At 42.0% G+C, this 16,541-nt stretch overlaps 1 protein-coding gene across 2 annotated transcripts in view; it reads right to left on the bottom strand.

The window, feature by feature from the left end:
- Positions 1-993: 993 nt before the first annotated feature.
- NGLY1 (N-glycanase 1) overlaps positions 994-16,541 on the bottom strand; it is a 54,930-nt gene continuing 39,382 nt past the window's right edge. Inside the window, exons 8-12 of one of the 2 annotated variants that reach the window (XM_068545819.1) lie at positions 15,818-15,928; positions 14,524-14,688; positions 9,430-9,615; positions 1,779-1,956; positions 994-1,377 (exon numbers count right to left, since the gene is read on the bottom strand). In XM_068545819.1, coding sequence (XP_068401920.1) covers positions 1,202-1,377; positions 1,779-1,956; positions 9,430-9,615; positions 14,524-14,688; positions 15,818-15,928 — 816 coding nt within the window. In that variant the 3' untranslated portion in view covers positions 994-1,201. The remainder of the gene's footprint in view (positions 1,378-1,778; positions 1,957-9,429; positions 9,616-14,523; positions 14,689-15,817; positions 15,929-16,541) is intronic. The other variant, XM_068545820.1, reaches the window with a different exon arrangement.

Genomic DNA, 16,541 nt, shown 5'->3' with positions numbered 1-16,541 from the left:
GACGTATTAATAAATTTAGACGCACAAGCTACCTTTAAGTGTAACTTTTTAGCAAGAAGGTGATCCTCAGCAGAGTTGGACTACGATTAAAAAGAAAACATTAAGACCTTTGTTTCAGAATTCCAGTACATATTTCACAACGCATGTAAACATGCTAGTGAGTTGCACAGGGTGAGAATGTCTGAGAACGTACTTTTCTGGCCGGGAGAGCTGAGAACTCGCTCTGCAGAACATGACAAAGGCATTTAGGGAGCGGGGCCGTGGTCGTCTTCGTCACCGCATCCCTCGTGGTGCACACAAACACTTCATAAATGTTCACTAAGTTTAACTGGAGAGGTTACATGGAACACGCGTGCGCGCGCACACACACACACACACACACACACACACACACGAAAACTCTTGATACAGTATATACACACTGAATCATCCCAGTTACATAGTTTCAAAGTCAAGAATAAACATTTTATTCAATGAGGTAGATAAAAATACTCAAAAGTAAACTCAAAAGTAAAGCATTTTCAGAAGTGTCCACATATTATGGATTTATAATGTACCTTTGAATTTATGCAGTGTTAACCGTTTTCATAATTCTTGTCTATTCAAGTGGTTTTCAATGTTTAGCATACTTATGATTTTTATTTAGCCAAAGTAATCACTAAAAAGATATAACGCAAAATAATTCATTTTATTTCTTAAATGCCTACGTATTTACAATCATAAAAATTTTCATGCTCTATAACTTATGAAATACTACACTTTCACGTTTATTAAAAATTAAAAAATCTTAGGAAATCTATTTCAATTACTTACGGAGAAATTAATGCCTGATCAGAAACTGTCAAATTACTATTATTAGCTTAAGATTTCATCATAATCATGAATAGCACTTAATCATGAATACCTTCATTTTACTTTTAAAACCATACTTACAATTTTTAGGTTAAAATCTCATAGTGGGGCAGTAAGACTTCACTCCAAATCAGAGTCATATATGGAAGGAAGCTTTTAATTCAAGGTTTCATTAGGGTCCACAGTAAAAAGATACATTTTCATGAGGGTTAACACGATGGATAGCCAACAAGGAAATATGCTAGCAGGGGGCAGAACACTGCCATCTAAGCATGCAGGGAACCAAGAGACTACTTTAGAACATGCTATGTCCTTGATTATTGCCAGCTTTTCTATAATGTTCAGGTTCTCAAAGGTCACTGAATTTTATAATTATCTCCAAACAATTTTCTTCAGGGTCATTTAAGCTTTGTCTAAACAGCTGGGTGTGTTGCCAAGCAACAACACCATCTCCTCTGCTTAATTCTGCTTCCAAAATAACTTCAGTGGCACCAGAAAAATCATGATAGGAGCGAAGAATTTTATCTGTTGGAGGAAAAAAAAAAATTAACACTTTGCTTTTGGTAAGAACATAAAGAGGTAGTTTCGGAATGCATTTGAAATACCTGCCTTATAGGTAAAAATCTACTCTTAAAAAATAAATACAAATTATTCTTTATGGAGGAAATGTGTCCTCTGAAAAAAGAAATGATGTTTTCTCCTTCCATTTGTGTTTCACAATAAAAAACATCAGCCCTACTATTAATGAGGTTAAACTACAGGTTTTAACTTAAATATATTTTTTTAAATTTTTTTTTTTTTTTTACTGCAACAGTATGAATAACTCTAGGCTAAGGAAAACTCTTAACTACATCTCAGATAAGCACAATCACTCTTCAGAGTGCTGAACGCACACTTCAAGATTACTTCTCCAGTCCAATGCTTACCGCCCGCCAGCTCTACTTGTGCTGTATCAGATCTCAATTTCCACTGTACTGTTCCTGTCTCAAAGGTCTGGCTACTTGTCCTAATGGAAATGCTATCTACGTTGAGGCCAACTGACCCACATTCAAACTTCCAGGAAATGTAAGCATAAGACGATCCTTCCTTTCGGGTTAAATACACCTATAAAGTAGGAGGGAGAAAAGGAACTGTCAGAGATAATGAAACAGTGTAGAAAAACACATATAGTCAAAGTCTTATTGCCACAGGAACTATGACAAATGGTTATTTAAAACATAACTTTTCCCCACTGAAAAGATTTTTACTGCTAACAATTTTTCATTTGATTAGCAATCTTTGAGATAGCATCTTTTGCTATGGATGAAAGGTATTATTTGAATACAGGTGCCTCAATAAGTAGAGCCCTAAGGCTGCATGCTAACCAAATTTTGGTAAATCATATTCTCTTTTAAATTACTAACTCCAGCTATTTATTTTTTTTTATTTATTATTATTTTTAAAATTTATTTATTTATTTATTTTTGGCTGCGTTGGATCTTTGTTGCTGCACGTGGGTTTTCTGTGGCTGCGTCCAGTGGCGGCTACTCTTTGTTGCGGTGCACGGGCTTCTCACTGCGGTGGCCTCTCGTTGCGGAACACGGGCTCTAGGCGCGCGGGCTTCAGTAGTTGCAGCACGCGGGCTCAGTAGTTGTGGCTCGCAGGCTCTAAAGCACAGGCTCAGTCGTTGTGGTGCACGGGCTTAGTTGCTCCACAGCATGTGGGATCTTCCCAGACCAGGGCTCGAACCCATGTCCCCTGCATTGGCAGGCGGATTCTTAACCACTTCACCACCAGGGAAGTCCCCAGTCCAGCTATTTAAAATGAACTTTATGATGAATCCTGCTGAAAACGAAGAGTCCTTTTAAATGCAATTACTCCTTAATGTATCTTCTTTTCTAAGCCTGGATTTTCAGATAAGCTTTCCTAGAATGGGATGGGCCATATCCTCTAAGTCAAGCAAATACCTCAGTCACTGCTAAGCAACGGGAATGGTTTACAAGGCTAAAAGTCCATGCTCCCCGCAAGCCTCTGTAAACAGGATGCTCCCCAGGCCTTCACCGTCAACGCTGTGACCACCGGCAATATCCTCTCTAAGACATCCAGACCGACCGCTGCCTCCGGCCCAGCTCCCTTCACAGTTTCGTCCACACTCTTCAAATGTGCCGACGTGAAAACTGAACGTCCACAGCCCTGGCCCACTCACCCAGGCTTAAACCCCTGAGAACCTGACTCTTCACTCATTTATCCCTAATGTCCAAACTCCCACAATAATCCATGCATTTCTTTGAAATAAGTCTTGAAAAAAAAAAACCCTTTCCTCACGGATACTGCACTTATCACTTCGGTCATGACGTTACAATCATCTTTCTGCAACTGCCTAATTAATGTTTTTAACATCCCACTGCCTCCTATCGTGTGCTGGTCTAGAACATACAGCAAGTACCTGCCTCTTGCATGACATCCAAACTCGCAGTTTTCATGGTCCTCCACAAGTGCATCCCGCCTGGAACTGCCAATACTCCGTGACTCAAATATAACTGTTTTATTTCAGGTGTACTTGTATTATCTAACTTAACCAAATCATAAACGCTCTGGGGGCACAGGCTCTGGATTTATGGGGTTTAATAAACAGTATTTAAGTACTAGAAACTTGCGCACACACACACACATACATTCTTTCGGAAACAGCTAAGCTACTTCTCAGGGGCAAAGAGCTGGCAGTACCACATGAAGCACACCTGCCGTGGAAATGTCCAATTCCTCATTACGCTAGTCCTCAGCCATCAAGTAAAACGTCAGTCACTGCTAGCATGCTGTTGATATGCTATTCTACTCGGCAACCTCTAGCTAGTTTTCTTCCAGGTTAAATATGCTGGCTAATTTGAGTCTTTAGAATCAGTGAGCTGGAGACAATGAAACCGTTAAACAATCACTCTCCAAGGAAGATGACTTAGAACTCCTTAGACCAGAAACACATAACCGCCTGCTGCTGTTCTGCACAACCATCCCAGCTGTCTGCACTGCTGCCTGCCCCACTCGGGTCCCGGCTACCTCACTCTAGCACCTCGGGTGCGTGTGTGCTTACTGCTCGCCCCAAGAGCTGTGTGCGTGGAGAGCCTGGGCTCAGGGCTGCAGCAAAGCTGCCAGGGAGCTGTTAGTCTCACCAACGCTAAACTCCTGGGCACTCAGGGATTATCCATAATGTAACTACTCCTCCAAAGGAGAGGCTAGTAAAGCGGGCTACCTGGAAAAGAAGAGCCAAACAGAGGGGTCACTGGAAGAAAGGTGGTGGGAAGAAACTGAAAGACAGGGGGCAAATATATTTATGTCTCAATACATGTCTTCTGTGTCTTGCGTGTTTTCAGAGCTCAGTGGCTTCAAATGCCCCCCTAAAAGTGTGGGCATATAAAATACGATAGGCTGAAGTCCAGCTAACTTAAAAGTGCTAGTTTACCCCCAAGAACTGCCTTAATTATATCATGTGAGTCTGGGCCAAAATTGTTTTTTCTTTTTTTTTTTTTTAATTAATTAATTAATTAATTTATGGCTGTGTTGGGTCTTCGTTTCTGTGCGAGGGCTTTCTCTAGTTGCGGCAAGCGGGGGCCACTCTTCATCGCGGTGCGCGGGCCTCTCACTATCGCGGCCTCTCTTGCTGCGGAGCACAGGCTCCAGACGCGCAGGCTCAGTCATTGTGGCTCACGGGCCTAGTTGCTCCGCGGCATGTGGGATCTTCCCAGATCAGGGCTCGAACCCATGTCCCTGCATTGGCAGGCAGATTCTCAACCACTGCGCCACCAGGGAAGCCCCTCTTCTTCTTTCTTAAAGCCTCTAATTTTGAGACGTGACAGAAAAGTCTTACAGGTACACATGGAAAAGTAATACCTAATCACAGTTGAAAGTGAAGACAATCTAATTAGAACTGTTTTTAACTGTCACAAAAGGCTTACAATGGCTGTTGAACATGTCTGAAAATTGCTTTTTCTAAGACTTACACTTTTCAGTCCTAAAGGCATCAGTTTTTACAACTCTAAAACGTTAAAGGATAAGGTGGAATTCATCATTGAATTCTTAAATGCTTAAATAAACCTTTAAACATACTGTGAGCAAACAAAAGTTCTCTTAGGCTAAAGAAACAGCATATGGAGATAAAGCAGACCCTGTTTATACTGAAAATTCATGTCATCTTTTGGACGCAACATATTCTGTCTGTAGCACTTTAACCAACTTATTTAACTCAGCATTTCTAGAGACTGTAGGATGTTACTATGGTACTGGGTACACTATGTGTACCCAGTTCCATAGTATACTAGGTATACTCAGTTTGGCACTTTGAAATGTACTAAAACAGCAGGATTTACATAAACCTCCAACTGTGGTTCTGTCTAGGTGTAAAACCAATAGAACCGGTAATTATAATTTATTTAGGAGAAAAAAATACTTTATAATGTCTCAAACAGGCAATTGTTTGCTCTAAAGGGGAAAAAAAGCATTTTTGTAACTGTTGATCGTTCCAAACTTCTTGATTTACCTTCAACAAACGTTTTGCCTGTTGGCTTTTTAAATTTGTACGTGATCCACCCTGGCCCCTCTCTGGCACCTGTAGACAATGAAAGCACATCACACACAACCTGTGGGGAGGAACGAGACCAGTGCATCTGTGGCTTCAGATCTAAGTTATACGGCTCGCCATGCACCCTGCTGAAACTGGTCCTGCGGGTTGCGGCTGCGACCACTACTCTCAAGACTGAGAACAATCTGCACATCAGCTTCTTTCTGTATTTCCCATTCTTGGGAAGATCTGCACTTAAAAGATTTTCTTGTTACATGAGAAACATGCCAGGCTGGTTAGCCGGCTGTTACGGTTTCCTGGAGGTTCAGTTTGCACTGCACTGTTTGCAGCTGCTCTTTAGCACACACTTAAAATTATCATTCTGCTGAGGCCGCTGAGATGAACTCTGAGTTCACGGTGCAGTCAGTCATTCCTACAGATCTCCAGCAGAGCAGCTGTATTTCAAGAAACCCTAATCGAATGCTAGTAAGCTGCTCTTGCTTGTGAATCTTATTTTTGGTTATTCTGATTTTTCAACTGAGGTCCAACGTGAACACTGTCAGTTCCCACTGTATTTACATCTTTCCAGACTATGCTTCCTACTTATTCCATCTGCAGCCTCTGGATGGCCAGTGTGATGACGGTCCTCCTTTGTCTGAACTGCTGCAAGGTTTCCTATTGCGTAAGTGCAAGGTCATCAAAGTCCCTGGGGTCTGACAACCGTTCACCCCTCCAGCCTTATTCCCCGCTGTTCTCCCTGCGTTCCCGACTGCTTCCTCTTCTCTGAAGGTGCGGGTGTTTCTCGCTTCCGTGCGTGTGCACACTGTTTCTCATGCCCCTCTCTGAGAAACTCCCCTCTGCCGCCCCCTCGGATATCACTTCTTCTGCAAGGCCCCTCCGGCGTGAGGTGCAGCGGCTCTTCCTCGCGTGTCACACACGGGCCCACGGCCTTCCAGCGCCCACCTTGCTAACCGAAACAGCTGGTCCACGTATCTTCCTCCTACACAGGCCTAGCTCACCTTGGGTGCGCCTCGTAACTCACCACTAGGCCCTAAGTGCCGAGCACCGAGTGCGACAGGGCGCACGTCTGCCGAACGGCTGAGGGGGTCAATTCCTGACATCACGCCGTGCGCCGCCCGAAAGGGCTAACGGGACTCTAGTGGCATTGAGAATGACAAACCTGCTCAAAACTGCAAAGTACTGAGGAACATCCAAGGGGCACAGTCTGAATGAACAGAGCTCCTGCGGTGCTCGACGTGGCCCTCGGGTGCCGCAAAATTTATGCCGTAAACACTCAAGCGCTCGTTCTCACGTCCACCCGTCCTTATTATTAAACATTTGTTACGCACCAGGCACTATGCTAGACACGTGAATACTGAGAGCACAGAAGTGAGTAGGAAAAGACAAGGTCCCTGCCCGGGCAATGTTTACAGTCCGGTACGAGAGAGACAATCTGTTCTCACACACGTGTGTCTCACACACGTGCCTAGAATAAACTTCAGGAAGGGGAGGGGCCACGAGTCAATACAGGGTAAAAGGCACCAGCTGGCCGGGACTGGACGGAATGAGGCTTACGCAGGTTCTAAGGGTAAGAATAAGTTAGTCTCACAGAAAGGAAAGAAACGAGGTTCCGCGGGGAGGGGGGCAGGGCAGGGCACCGCATGCAGAGAGCCAGGGGGCAGCCTGGTGGTGCAAGGCGAGGGCCAGACTCAGAAGAGACCAGAGCTGCTTCTCACCTTGAGAGCACTCAGTAACGCACGGGGTTCTGAAAACGTTCTCCATGCTGTAGCCAGAAACACATCTTTGAAGGGACCAGGGCAATGCAGGGAGACTAGTCAGGAAGCCACTAACATCACTTTTATCAGGGTGTTATTACTTGCCTCCTAAAAAGCAGACTCTTGATTGAGCTTTTTATGTTCCCTTCAAATCCAGACAGCACTGAACAGTGTCTTTGCTAAGGAGTAAACTGCAGAGTCTCTGTGCTCCCGGAAGGCTGCCACCGTGAGCGCGTATGGTTCCGTTCTAAGCACCCACAGACGGGCTGCGCGGGACCCGCCGTGACTCCAGCGTGGCGATTACTGAGCGGAACGAGCCTCCACTTTTAGCCGAGTTAGAGAAGCCCTAGCTGCGGGCGCCCTCGAACAGAACGACAGAGGTTGATTTAGGCGAAAAATTCATGTTTTAAGGGCGACATATGACTTCGGAGTGATTAGTCTCTACAAGCGCAGTTACAATTCCAGTATTCTTCTTCATTTAGTAATAAGTATTTTAACCGGAAATGGATTCGTTCACTTTTTGAAAAACGGCGCCCCTGGTAAAAGCACACGAAGGCACAAACTTTACTTCAGTAGGCTCTTGTTTCGTACCTAATGGCCCTCACACCTCACTTGCCTTACGTGAAGCCTTCTCACACAACACCCCGGCTCCGGCCACGACCGTCTACTCAGAGGTCTGGAAGCGAGCCCTGCCCGGCACGCTCCGGCCCTGCCTCGCGAGCACCTACTCCACTTTCCGCGCGCGGGCCCGGCGCCCCCCGAACTGCGGCGCTCCGCCAGCCTCCCGCAGTCCCCATGGCAACGCGCTGGCGTCCTCGTTACAGCGCCCTGCGTCGTGGCTGCTCACGCTTCTCCTTCCCCTGCTGGACTGCGAGGGCCGACACCGGTGGCACCTACACCCGCGCGTCCTCGCGGTTGAGGGCCGTGCCGGGCGCAGCAGGCGCTCGGGGCGCGTGTGCCGACGAGCAGACGCGGGAGCAGGACGGGAGCATGCCACACACCAGCCCTGCTCCTCGGCACAGTGCTGTCTTCTCCACCAGGCCGGCGGTCAGGGCGGGGGGCAGGCCTTGTCTCCAGTTCAGCACACGCTAGGCCTCGGGTAAACGCCACGTCTGTCCTCTCCTGCTTGCTGTTCAGAGCAATTCTTCAGGTAAGGATGGTTTTCCAGAAGAAGCTCCTCCTCTCTCATCAGCGGGAAGAGTCAATTACACATATCTTCAAGTTCTAAATTTTATCTTGTATTATATTTTATGCCCTTCCTTAACTAAAGAAGAGAATTCCTGCATCTACAATCGCAATAAGCCTACAAATCATTCTTGGCTTAATACAAAAAGATGGTCAAAATAAGCACCAAGGTAAGTTTAGAACAAAAACCTATGGGGGGGTGGGGGGGGGTGGAAGAAAGCAGGGACCTTATCTTTGTATGTCCTCTGTACTCTGATTAATGGCTGGTACAGTGATAAGCATGTAGTAGATACTCATAAACACGAGCAGCTGTTCATCTGTGACTCACCTGCTAAATCTATTCACTAGGTCTTACAAGTGAACAGCTTCTCACTCTTCAGGTGGCAAGTTAAAGCTGCCTATGAGCTCATTCACTCCAGTGAAACCTATCCATAATACGGTCAGACCTACTAAGGTCATGTGAGTTGCTCTGAGCTTATTTTTGGTGTGTGTCTAAGGGGGAGGGCAGTCTAAAAGCAAAGCCTCTTATTCCAGACAACAAGTAACAACAATGTACAAGTTGGTACAATGAACTACTACAGTCCCACCATCCATTTCTCCCTTTATTTTTAGGAAACAGAGGAGAAATAACCAGTATCGCTGCTCAATCATCCACATTCTTATGAAACAGAAGCGTGTTAGATGGGTAGCTCTTGGGACTTTGGACTACATGGATTACAGTCCCTAACAGCTTGCCCATGGCTGGCAATCAATACACATCTATGAAGGAAGTGGATAACAATATACTCTACATATTCATGCAAAAACTAGTCACATGAGTTGGTCATACACTTGATTATTTTTCCCCATGAAAGAATTAAATTGGACCTCTTGGATGAAAATGGATACTTTCTTGATATAAACACACAGATTTCAAAGGGACATTTTCATTAAACGCGGAGAGCAGGATCTTCTTTTACAAGTTTAAGGATTACTAAATGTAATTTTGATATCCGTTTTCACATTATACACAGCTGAAAAATTAAGCCCATCTATATTTGTTTAAACAATGACTGAAGTTTTAAACAGCTTCATGCATTACGTTACCATGTTCCAGTCTGTTTCAACTTTTCTGAATATGGATTCCATTCTCCACACACCATTCTCCCATCCAGAAATGGTTCGGTTATTACTTGAAATGCGGACATAATGATTTTTTACTATATTATAGCAAAGGTGGAGCTGTTTAGAAATCTTCTCGTTTTCAGAGGGGATGAACAGGGTTTCTTTACTCTTAAAAAGAAAGCAGAATTAGTTTTTCAACATAATAGAAAACAGATCCATAGAGAGGTACTGCTATGGATAGTGGTTAAGAGATTCCTTCAACTTGAAAATGAAAAACTGGTGCCATTGGAAAATCTGGAAAATATTTTACAGATTAAATATGAACAGTATGATGCTGACGTAGCACAAAACATTACTAGACAGAAAACAAGAAATATAAACTGTAGCTGACTTACACTTTTGGGATTTTGTGTCAACATGACTTCATTTCCACCACCGCCATGTCTTAACTGGATGCTGCAATCCTCTCCTACAGCTGATTTCCCAGCTTTCAACTCTTAACCTCTTCACACAGTCATCAACGTGATTGTTAAAAATGTAAATTGGGACACATCACTTTTTTTTTTTTGGCTGCACCACGTGGCATGGGGGACCTTAGTTCCCCGACCAGGGATCGAACCCATGGCCCCTGCAGTGGAAGCGCAGAGTCTCAACCACTGGACCCCCAGGGAAGTCCCTCACCTTCCTGTTTAACTGGCTCCACTGACCTCTCACTGCACAGGAACACCACACCTCTACCAAGGCTACCAGGGCCCACGTGGCTTGTCCTCTGCTCCTTCTCCAACCAGATCCCACGGCACCCTTCTCTGCGGTCTCTTCACCCCCGCCGTGTTACTTCTTCTTTAGTTCCTCACAAAGGCCCAGCTGCTTCCTGCCACGGGGCCGTGACACATGCTGTTCCCTCCGTCTGGAATGCTGTTCCTTCTACTCTCCAGCTACGTGATTCTTTCTCACCCTTCAGGCCTCAGCCTAAAGCCGTTTCACCAGGGTCCTTTCCTGATGCCCGAAGCGAGGACAGTGCCTGGGAGGTATAGCTGGAAACAATCTTACGCACAAGTGAAAGTGCTACAAAAACTCTTGTTTCACCTTAAAATTCCAGGCAAATTTTGCAATCTATTTCAAAATAAATGTTTATTTTAATGTAAAACGGTCGCCTGAAATCACTGGTTGAATCTCAGGTTTGAGGAAGATGACGTATTTGTCCCGCGCCTGTCTGTGGCACCGACACAACATCCCCTCCCCCTCAGACGTGAGCACAGCAGTGGGTGGTGTGCGGGGCACAGCAGTGGGTGGTGTGCGGGGCAGGGCTGCATCCCTGGCCTCACCCACCAGATGCCAGTGGTACTGCCCCTCGCAGCTGGAACCCCCAAAATGTCCCCGGACATTACAAGTGTCTCCTGGAAGGCAATCATCCACGGTTGAGAACCACTGCTCTAGTCTGTATCAACGTCTTGCTTCTAACTAATCAATTTACTAATCAATCAAGATAGTAGGTGATGCTTTCCTGCTAAACATTGGGAACTAGGTAGTACACAATGTAAAAACTTCAAACGTACAAGAGTCAATAGAATGTAAAACATCTTAGAGATGGAAAGAGAAAAATATTTATAAATGTATAAACAAGAAGATAATTCCCTAGCAGAACCTGGATAAGGTAAAAAAAAAAAAAAAAAAGGCAGTTTATTATTTTTAGAAGGTGATTTTCTAACTATGAATTAGTATACTACACTTTAAGACAAGCATGTAACAATACTTCTCAATTCTTCTCTTCTCTATCAAAGATATTTCAGAGTGCTGACATAAACCAGATGGAATTAAAATATTAAAGTAGCATTGTCTACTGTTTTACCAAGGATAACTAATTATCAAAGGGACAAGAAAAATATGTTACTGAATATATCATTAATATTTCATAATTTCTTTAAAATATAAGATTAAGACAAAACTTCTTTACGAAAGTATCACCAATGTTTCCTTCTTTTTCCAACCGATTTCAAGATATAGTTCCCTAATTTTTTAGGACTGACTTTTAAAACAAACATCTATTTGTAAAAGGAAAATGATTTTTTTTTTTTTTTTAGGAAAATGATTTTTTAAATCCACGGCCCTAACATGGTCTCCAATAATTGAGAAATTTAAAAAATGTTCATCAGGGAAAACAATCCAGGCATAGGACCCAATTCATATTTTTAAAGTTTAATCAATGTATATGCCATGCAAGAGGAAGCGCACTCATCCACAAAAAGAAAAAGAAGTGAAGACCTAAATACCCCCATTTTAAACTGAACACAGCTGTGAATTACATTAGCTCTTTTCAATTGGCTTCATCTAGATTTAGACTTGTAACTTGCACTGCATCAGCAGTGATCTGAATTATCTGTTGAAATTAGATCTTGTAATTCTATGGCTGAACCAACACTTCTAACTGCCAGCTAAAGATGATGGGATAAATTTAAAAGTAAACAAAGTTTACTAGAGATAATTCTCCCTTTCAGGACATATTCCTTTATTAGAGAAATGAGGTGTAACAATGGCAAATTTAGAAAAAGTAGATCTAAAACTTTGTGTGGAACTGTTTGATACTGCTACTGTGATGGATTATTTTCCTTTCAAGCATTTTTCATTGCTTATCTTCTTAGACGTTTACATTAAATACTTTCTAGTGAGTCAACTTTAAGCTCCCTAAGAGCAAAGGACAGTCTATTGTACTTAATGTCCATTACAGAGCACACTGCTTTAATGCTAGCCCCTAACTCTAGAAATTACATTTCCATTGTTCATTATTTAATTTTGGGAGATTAATCAAGTGATAATATCTTCAAATAAGTTTGACTATATAATAGTACTCAGAGCAACAACAATTTCTAGCCAAAACCAGATGCAGGCAAGTATGTAATAAGAAATAAACACCTTCATCTGCTGAATTACCCAGATTCTATTATTTTTCCCACTTTATAAAGTTTTCATAGCGCTGAACGGGACTTCACAAAAGAGGATATCCAAAAGTTTAAAGAATGGGACTTCCCTGGTGGTCCAGTGGTTAAGAATCCACCTTCCAATGCAGGGGATGTGGGTTTGGTCCCTGGTCGGGGAACTAAGATCCCACATGCCGTGGGGCAACTAAGCCCGTGCGCCGCAACTACTGAGCTCGCGCACTTCAACGAGAGCTTGCGTGCCGCAAACTACAGAGCCCACGTGCTCTGGAGCCCACGCGCTGCAACTAGAGAGAGAAAACCCACACACCACAACTAGAGAAGCCCACGCGCTGCAACGAAGAGGCCATGCGCCGCAACAGAAAGATCCTGCATGCCGCAACCGAAGACCTGACGCAGCCAGAAATAAAAATAAATAAATAAATAAACGGACGTTTAAAGAACAGACATTCAACTTCATTCAGCACCAAAGTGCAAATTTAAAATCGGAAAAAAAAAATATATGTACATATAACTGAATCACTTTGCTGTACACCTGAAACACAACATTGTAAATCAATTACACTTCAATAAAAAATAAATAAATTTTAAAAAAACTATGTTTTCCAGGAAAAAAATGTAATTTCTTATTAAAAAAATAAAATCACAATATAATACTATCACTACTATATACCACCAGAAATGCTAACATGAAAAAGACAGGCAACTATAGGCAGAGCCATAGAAAAGTCTCATTTACTGCTGGGCGGGGGGGTGGTGTAAACCGGCACAACCGCTCTGGGAAACCGCTCGGTGGTATCTGCTAAAGCCGAACATCCTCACGCTACCGCTGCGATCCAGCTATTCTGCTCCCGGGCAGGCACCCATCTGAAACGCATACACATTCACTGAAAACATGTCTGTGTATGTTCACAGCAGCGTAAGTTTTAAAAACCTGAAGTACAGTTGATATACAATATTGCGTTAATTTCAACTGTACAGCAAAGTGGTTCAGTTATTTCTATATATATTTTTTCAGGTTATTTCCCATTATAGGTTATTACAAGATGCTGGATATAGTTTTCTGTGCTCTACAGTGAACCCTTGTTGTTCATCTCTTTTATACATGGTGGTGTGCATCTCTTAATCCCATACTCCTAATTTACACCCCACCCCTCTCCCCTTTGGGCAACCATAAGTTAGTTTTCTATGTCTGTGGAGTCTGCTTCTGTTTTGTAAATAGATTCATTTGTATTATGTTTTAGATTCCACATACAAGTGATATCATATAATATTTGTCTTGGTCTGACTTACTTCACTTAGTATGATAATCTCTAGGTCCATCCATGTTGCTGCAAATGGCATTACTTCATTCTTTCTTATGGCTGAGTAATATTCCATTGTATATATATACCACATCTTCTTTATCCATTCATCTGTTGATGGACATTTAGGTTGTTTCCATGTCTTGGCTATTGTAAATAGCACAGCAGCACAATTTTAAACCAAAATCGAGAAACAACCCAAATACCCAATAGTGATGTGGATAAATTATACTATATTCACATGGTGGAATATTATACCACAATGAGAAAATAAATGTACTATAAACATGCAGCAACAAGTATGAATCTCACTAAATAATGTTAAGAGACAGAAATCATCCGCAAAAGAGTACATCCTGTATGATTCCATTTACATGAAGCACAGTAACAGGCAAAACTAGTCCATGATATTAGAAACCAGGAAAAAGGTCACTCTTAGGGGTGAAAGGCAGTGGCTGGAAGGGAACTCAGGTCGTTTAGACATCTGCTTGTCTAACTTCTTATTCTGGTTAGTGGTTACATGGGGAACCACAATTTGTGAAAATCTGTTAAGCTTTACACTTACAATTAATGTGTTTTTATGTACTTTAGTTATAACTGCCCTAGAAATTTACGTAAGGTAACAACAGAAAAATCCCATTTTAATTGCTTTGCTAACTCTTGTATGTAATTTTACTATGTCAATCAGTTATTGGTTCTCTTCAAATGTTTACATTTTTTAATAATTACCCTGCAAAGTTCATTGAAAGGTCATGGCCAACGTGTTTTTCTGTACGTAAAGGGCACAGAACAGGAAGTGGTAAAGTGAGAAGGTTATCAGGCTGTTATGAAGTAAATACCTCTGGACCCGTTTCACCTCGGGCTACTCTCCACGCCAAGGACCCAGATATCCTTCCTCCAAGTTCTCCAGGCTTAGGGCTTTTGGGAGATATAAATTCAACAAGCTCCACAATGATCCTCTGGAGAAGTTCTTTTCTTCTGTTTTCCGACAAAGATATCTGCCTCTGTAATGCACGTTTAAAAAAACCTCATTAACGATTAGGGGAATGCAGGGGTCCATCTCTAAGTATGAATATAATTAAGACATTTGTATTTTAACAGGGTCTTGGAAAGAAGTAACCAACTTTGTTTTCATACATGTAATTTTGGAAAATAGAAAGGACACTGTGGAAACAAAATACTTTTACAAATTTTATGTTAAGAAATCACTGAACACCCATAATCCAACTTGCCATGCCCTTTACTGGCTTAAGTTTCAAACAGAGGCAGCAGCTTCTGTTTCTGGCTGTGACAGACTAGCCTGAGTCAGACCAACTGTCCTGCCGAGAAAGGCGAGGACAGCAGGGAACAAAACACACACACACACACACACACACACACACACACACACACACACACACCCCAACAGCTGTCTGAATGCAACACAAAGCTACCAAGGTAGCCCGACCTGAAGAAGCTAAGATCCCAAGGGAAGAAACAAACTGAGGTGAACTGAACTGCACCTCTTCTCCCTTCCAGGCATTTGCCAATCATCAAGTGGCCCAAGGAGCCGAGCTCAAAACAGGTGAACATGCTGAAACACTGAATCTCAACCACTGTAAGGTGATCTGCCCTATTCTAATTGCCTGCCAGCAGCAAAATTAGTTGTTTCTTAAATCATGAAAAATAATATGCATATATATATAGTAAAAAAACTTTCAGTACTACCAAAGGGGTATAAAATCAAAGCTGAAACTTCCCTCTTGGACCCCCCAGTCCTCTTCCCAGAAATACTCATTGTTAACAACTTCCCGTGACTTGTTCCAGAAATTTCCCTATGTGGACAAGTGTGTGGGTAATAATATGCAAGACACAATTACTTCGAAAAATAAGGCAACATATTTTTTATGTCAACTAGTATATATATATGGAAATTGTTTCACTGAACTTTGAGATGTGACAATTTAAGGCAAAAAAACCCCACCTCACAATACTTAAAACAAGTCCTCAAAAATTTTAATTTAAATATTTAAATATTTTTGACTGTAAAATAATGCTACTACTTGAAGAACTTCACTGGGTTAAAAATTGGCTATTCTTGATTATGTAATATTTCAAATGTCCTCTGAAAAATGACAGATGCCCATCACATACCTGCTTATTAAGTGTATTAATAGTTTCTCGAAGTAACTCTTCTTTAATTTCAGTCCTTCTGGAGATGACCTCCTCATGTTTACAGGAATATCGCCAAGTGACATCCACCACCTCGAATTACAGGACACAAATATTTAACAAGATTACAACCATCAACATTAATTTGCTAGATACCTAGAATGCATGTAATTCTTAAACAGAATTTTTAAAATGCTGTCCTTTGTTTCACATTTTAAAACCTGTGGGAAAAACATCGAAGAGAATATGCTTTTTATTCATTTTCTAACCGGTACACGTCCAAGGAAGACTGTGATTAGGAGATAAAATTTTCAGAACATCTAGCTGTTTATAACTTATCTACAAAGCCGATTTCACAAAATTCAACAAATAAACACTCCATTTTTATTGCACTGAATATATACATTATATATAAATATATTATAGAACTGATTTTTGACAAAGGTACAAGGCCAATTCAGTGGAAAAGGATAACTTTTTCAACAAACGGTGCTAGAACAATTCATTAACCACATGCAAAATAATGAATTTCAATTCACACCTTGGACTATCTACAAAAATTAGCCCAAAATGTATCACAGACACAAGTGTAAAACTAAAAGTATAAAACTTCTAAAAGAAAATGTAGGAGAAAATCCTTGTGGCTCAGGCTAGGCAAACATCTCTCAGCCATAACATCAAAAAGCAAGATCCACAAAAGAACAAA

This window comes from Eschrichtius robustus, chromosome 6 (assembly GCF_028021215.1).
Source record: "Eschrichtius robustus isolate mEscRob2 chromosome 6, mEscRob2.pri, whole genome shotgun sequence".
NCBI classification, from domain to species: domain Eukaryota; kingdom Metazoa; phylum Chordata; class Mammalia; order Artiodactyla; family Eschrichtiidae; genus Eschrichtius; species Eschrichtius robustus.
Note: the sequence above shows the minus strand (reverse complement) of the source record. Positions and strands in the feature narration are given on the sequence as shown.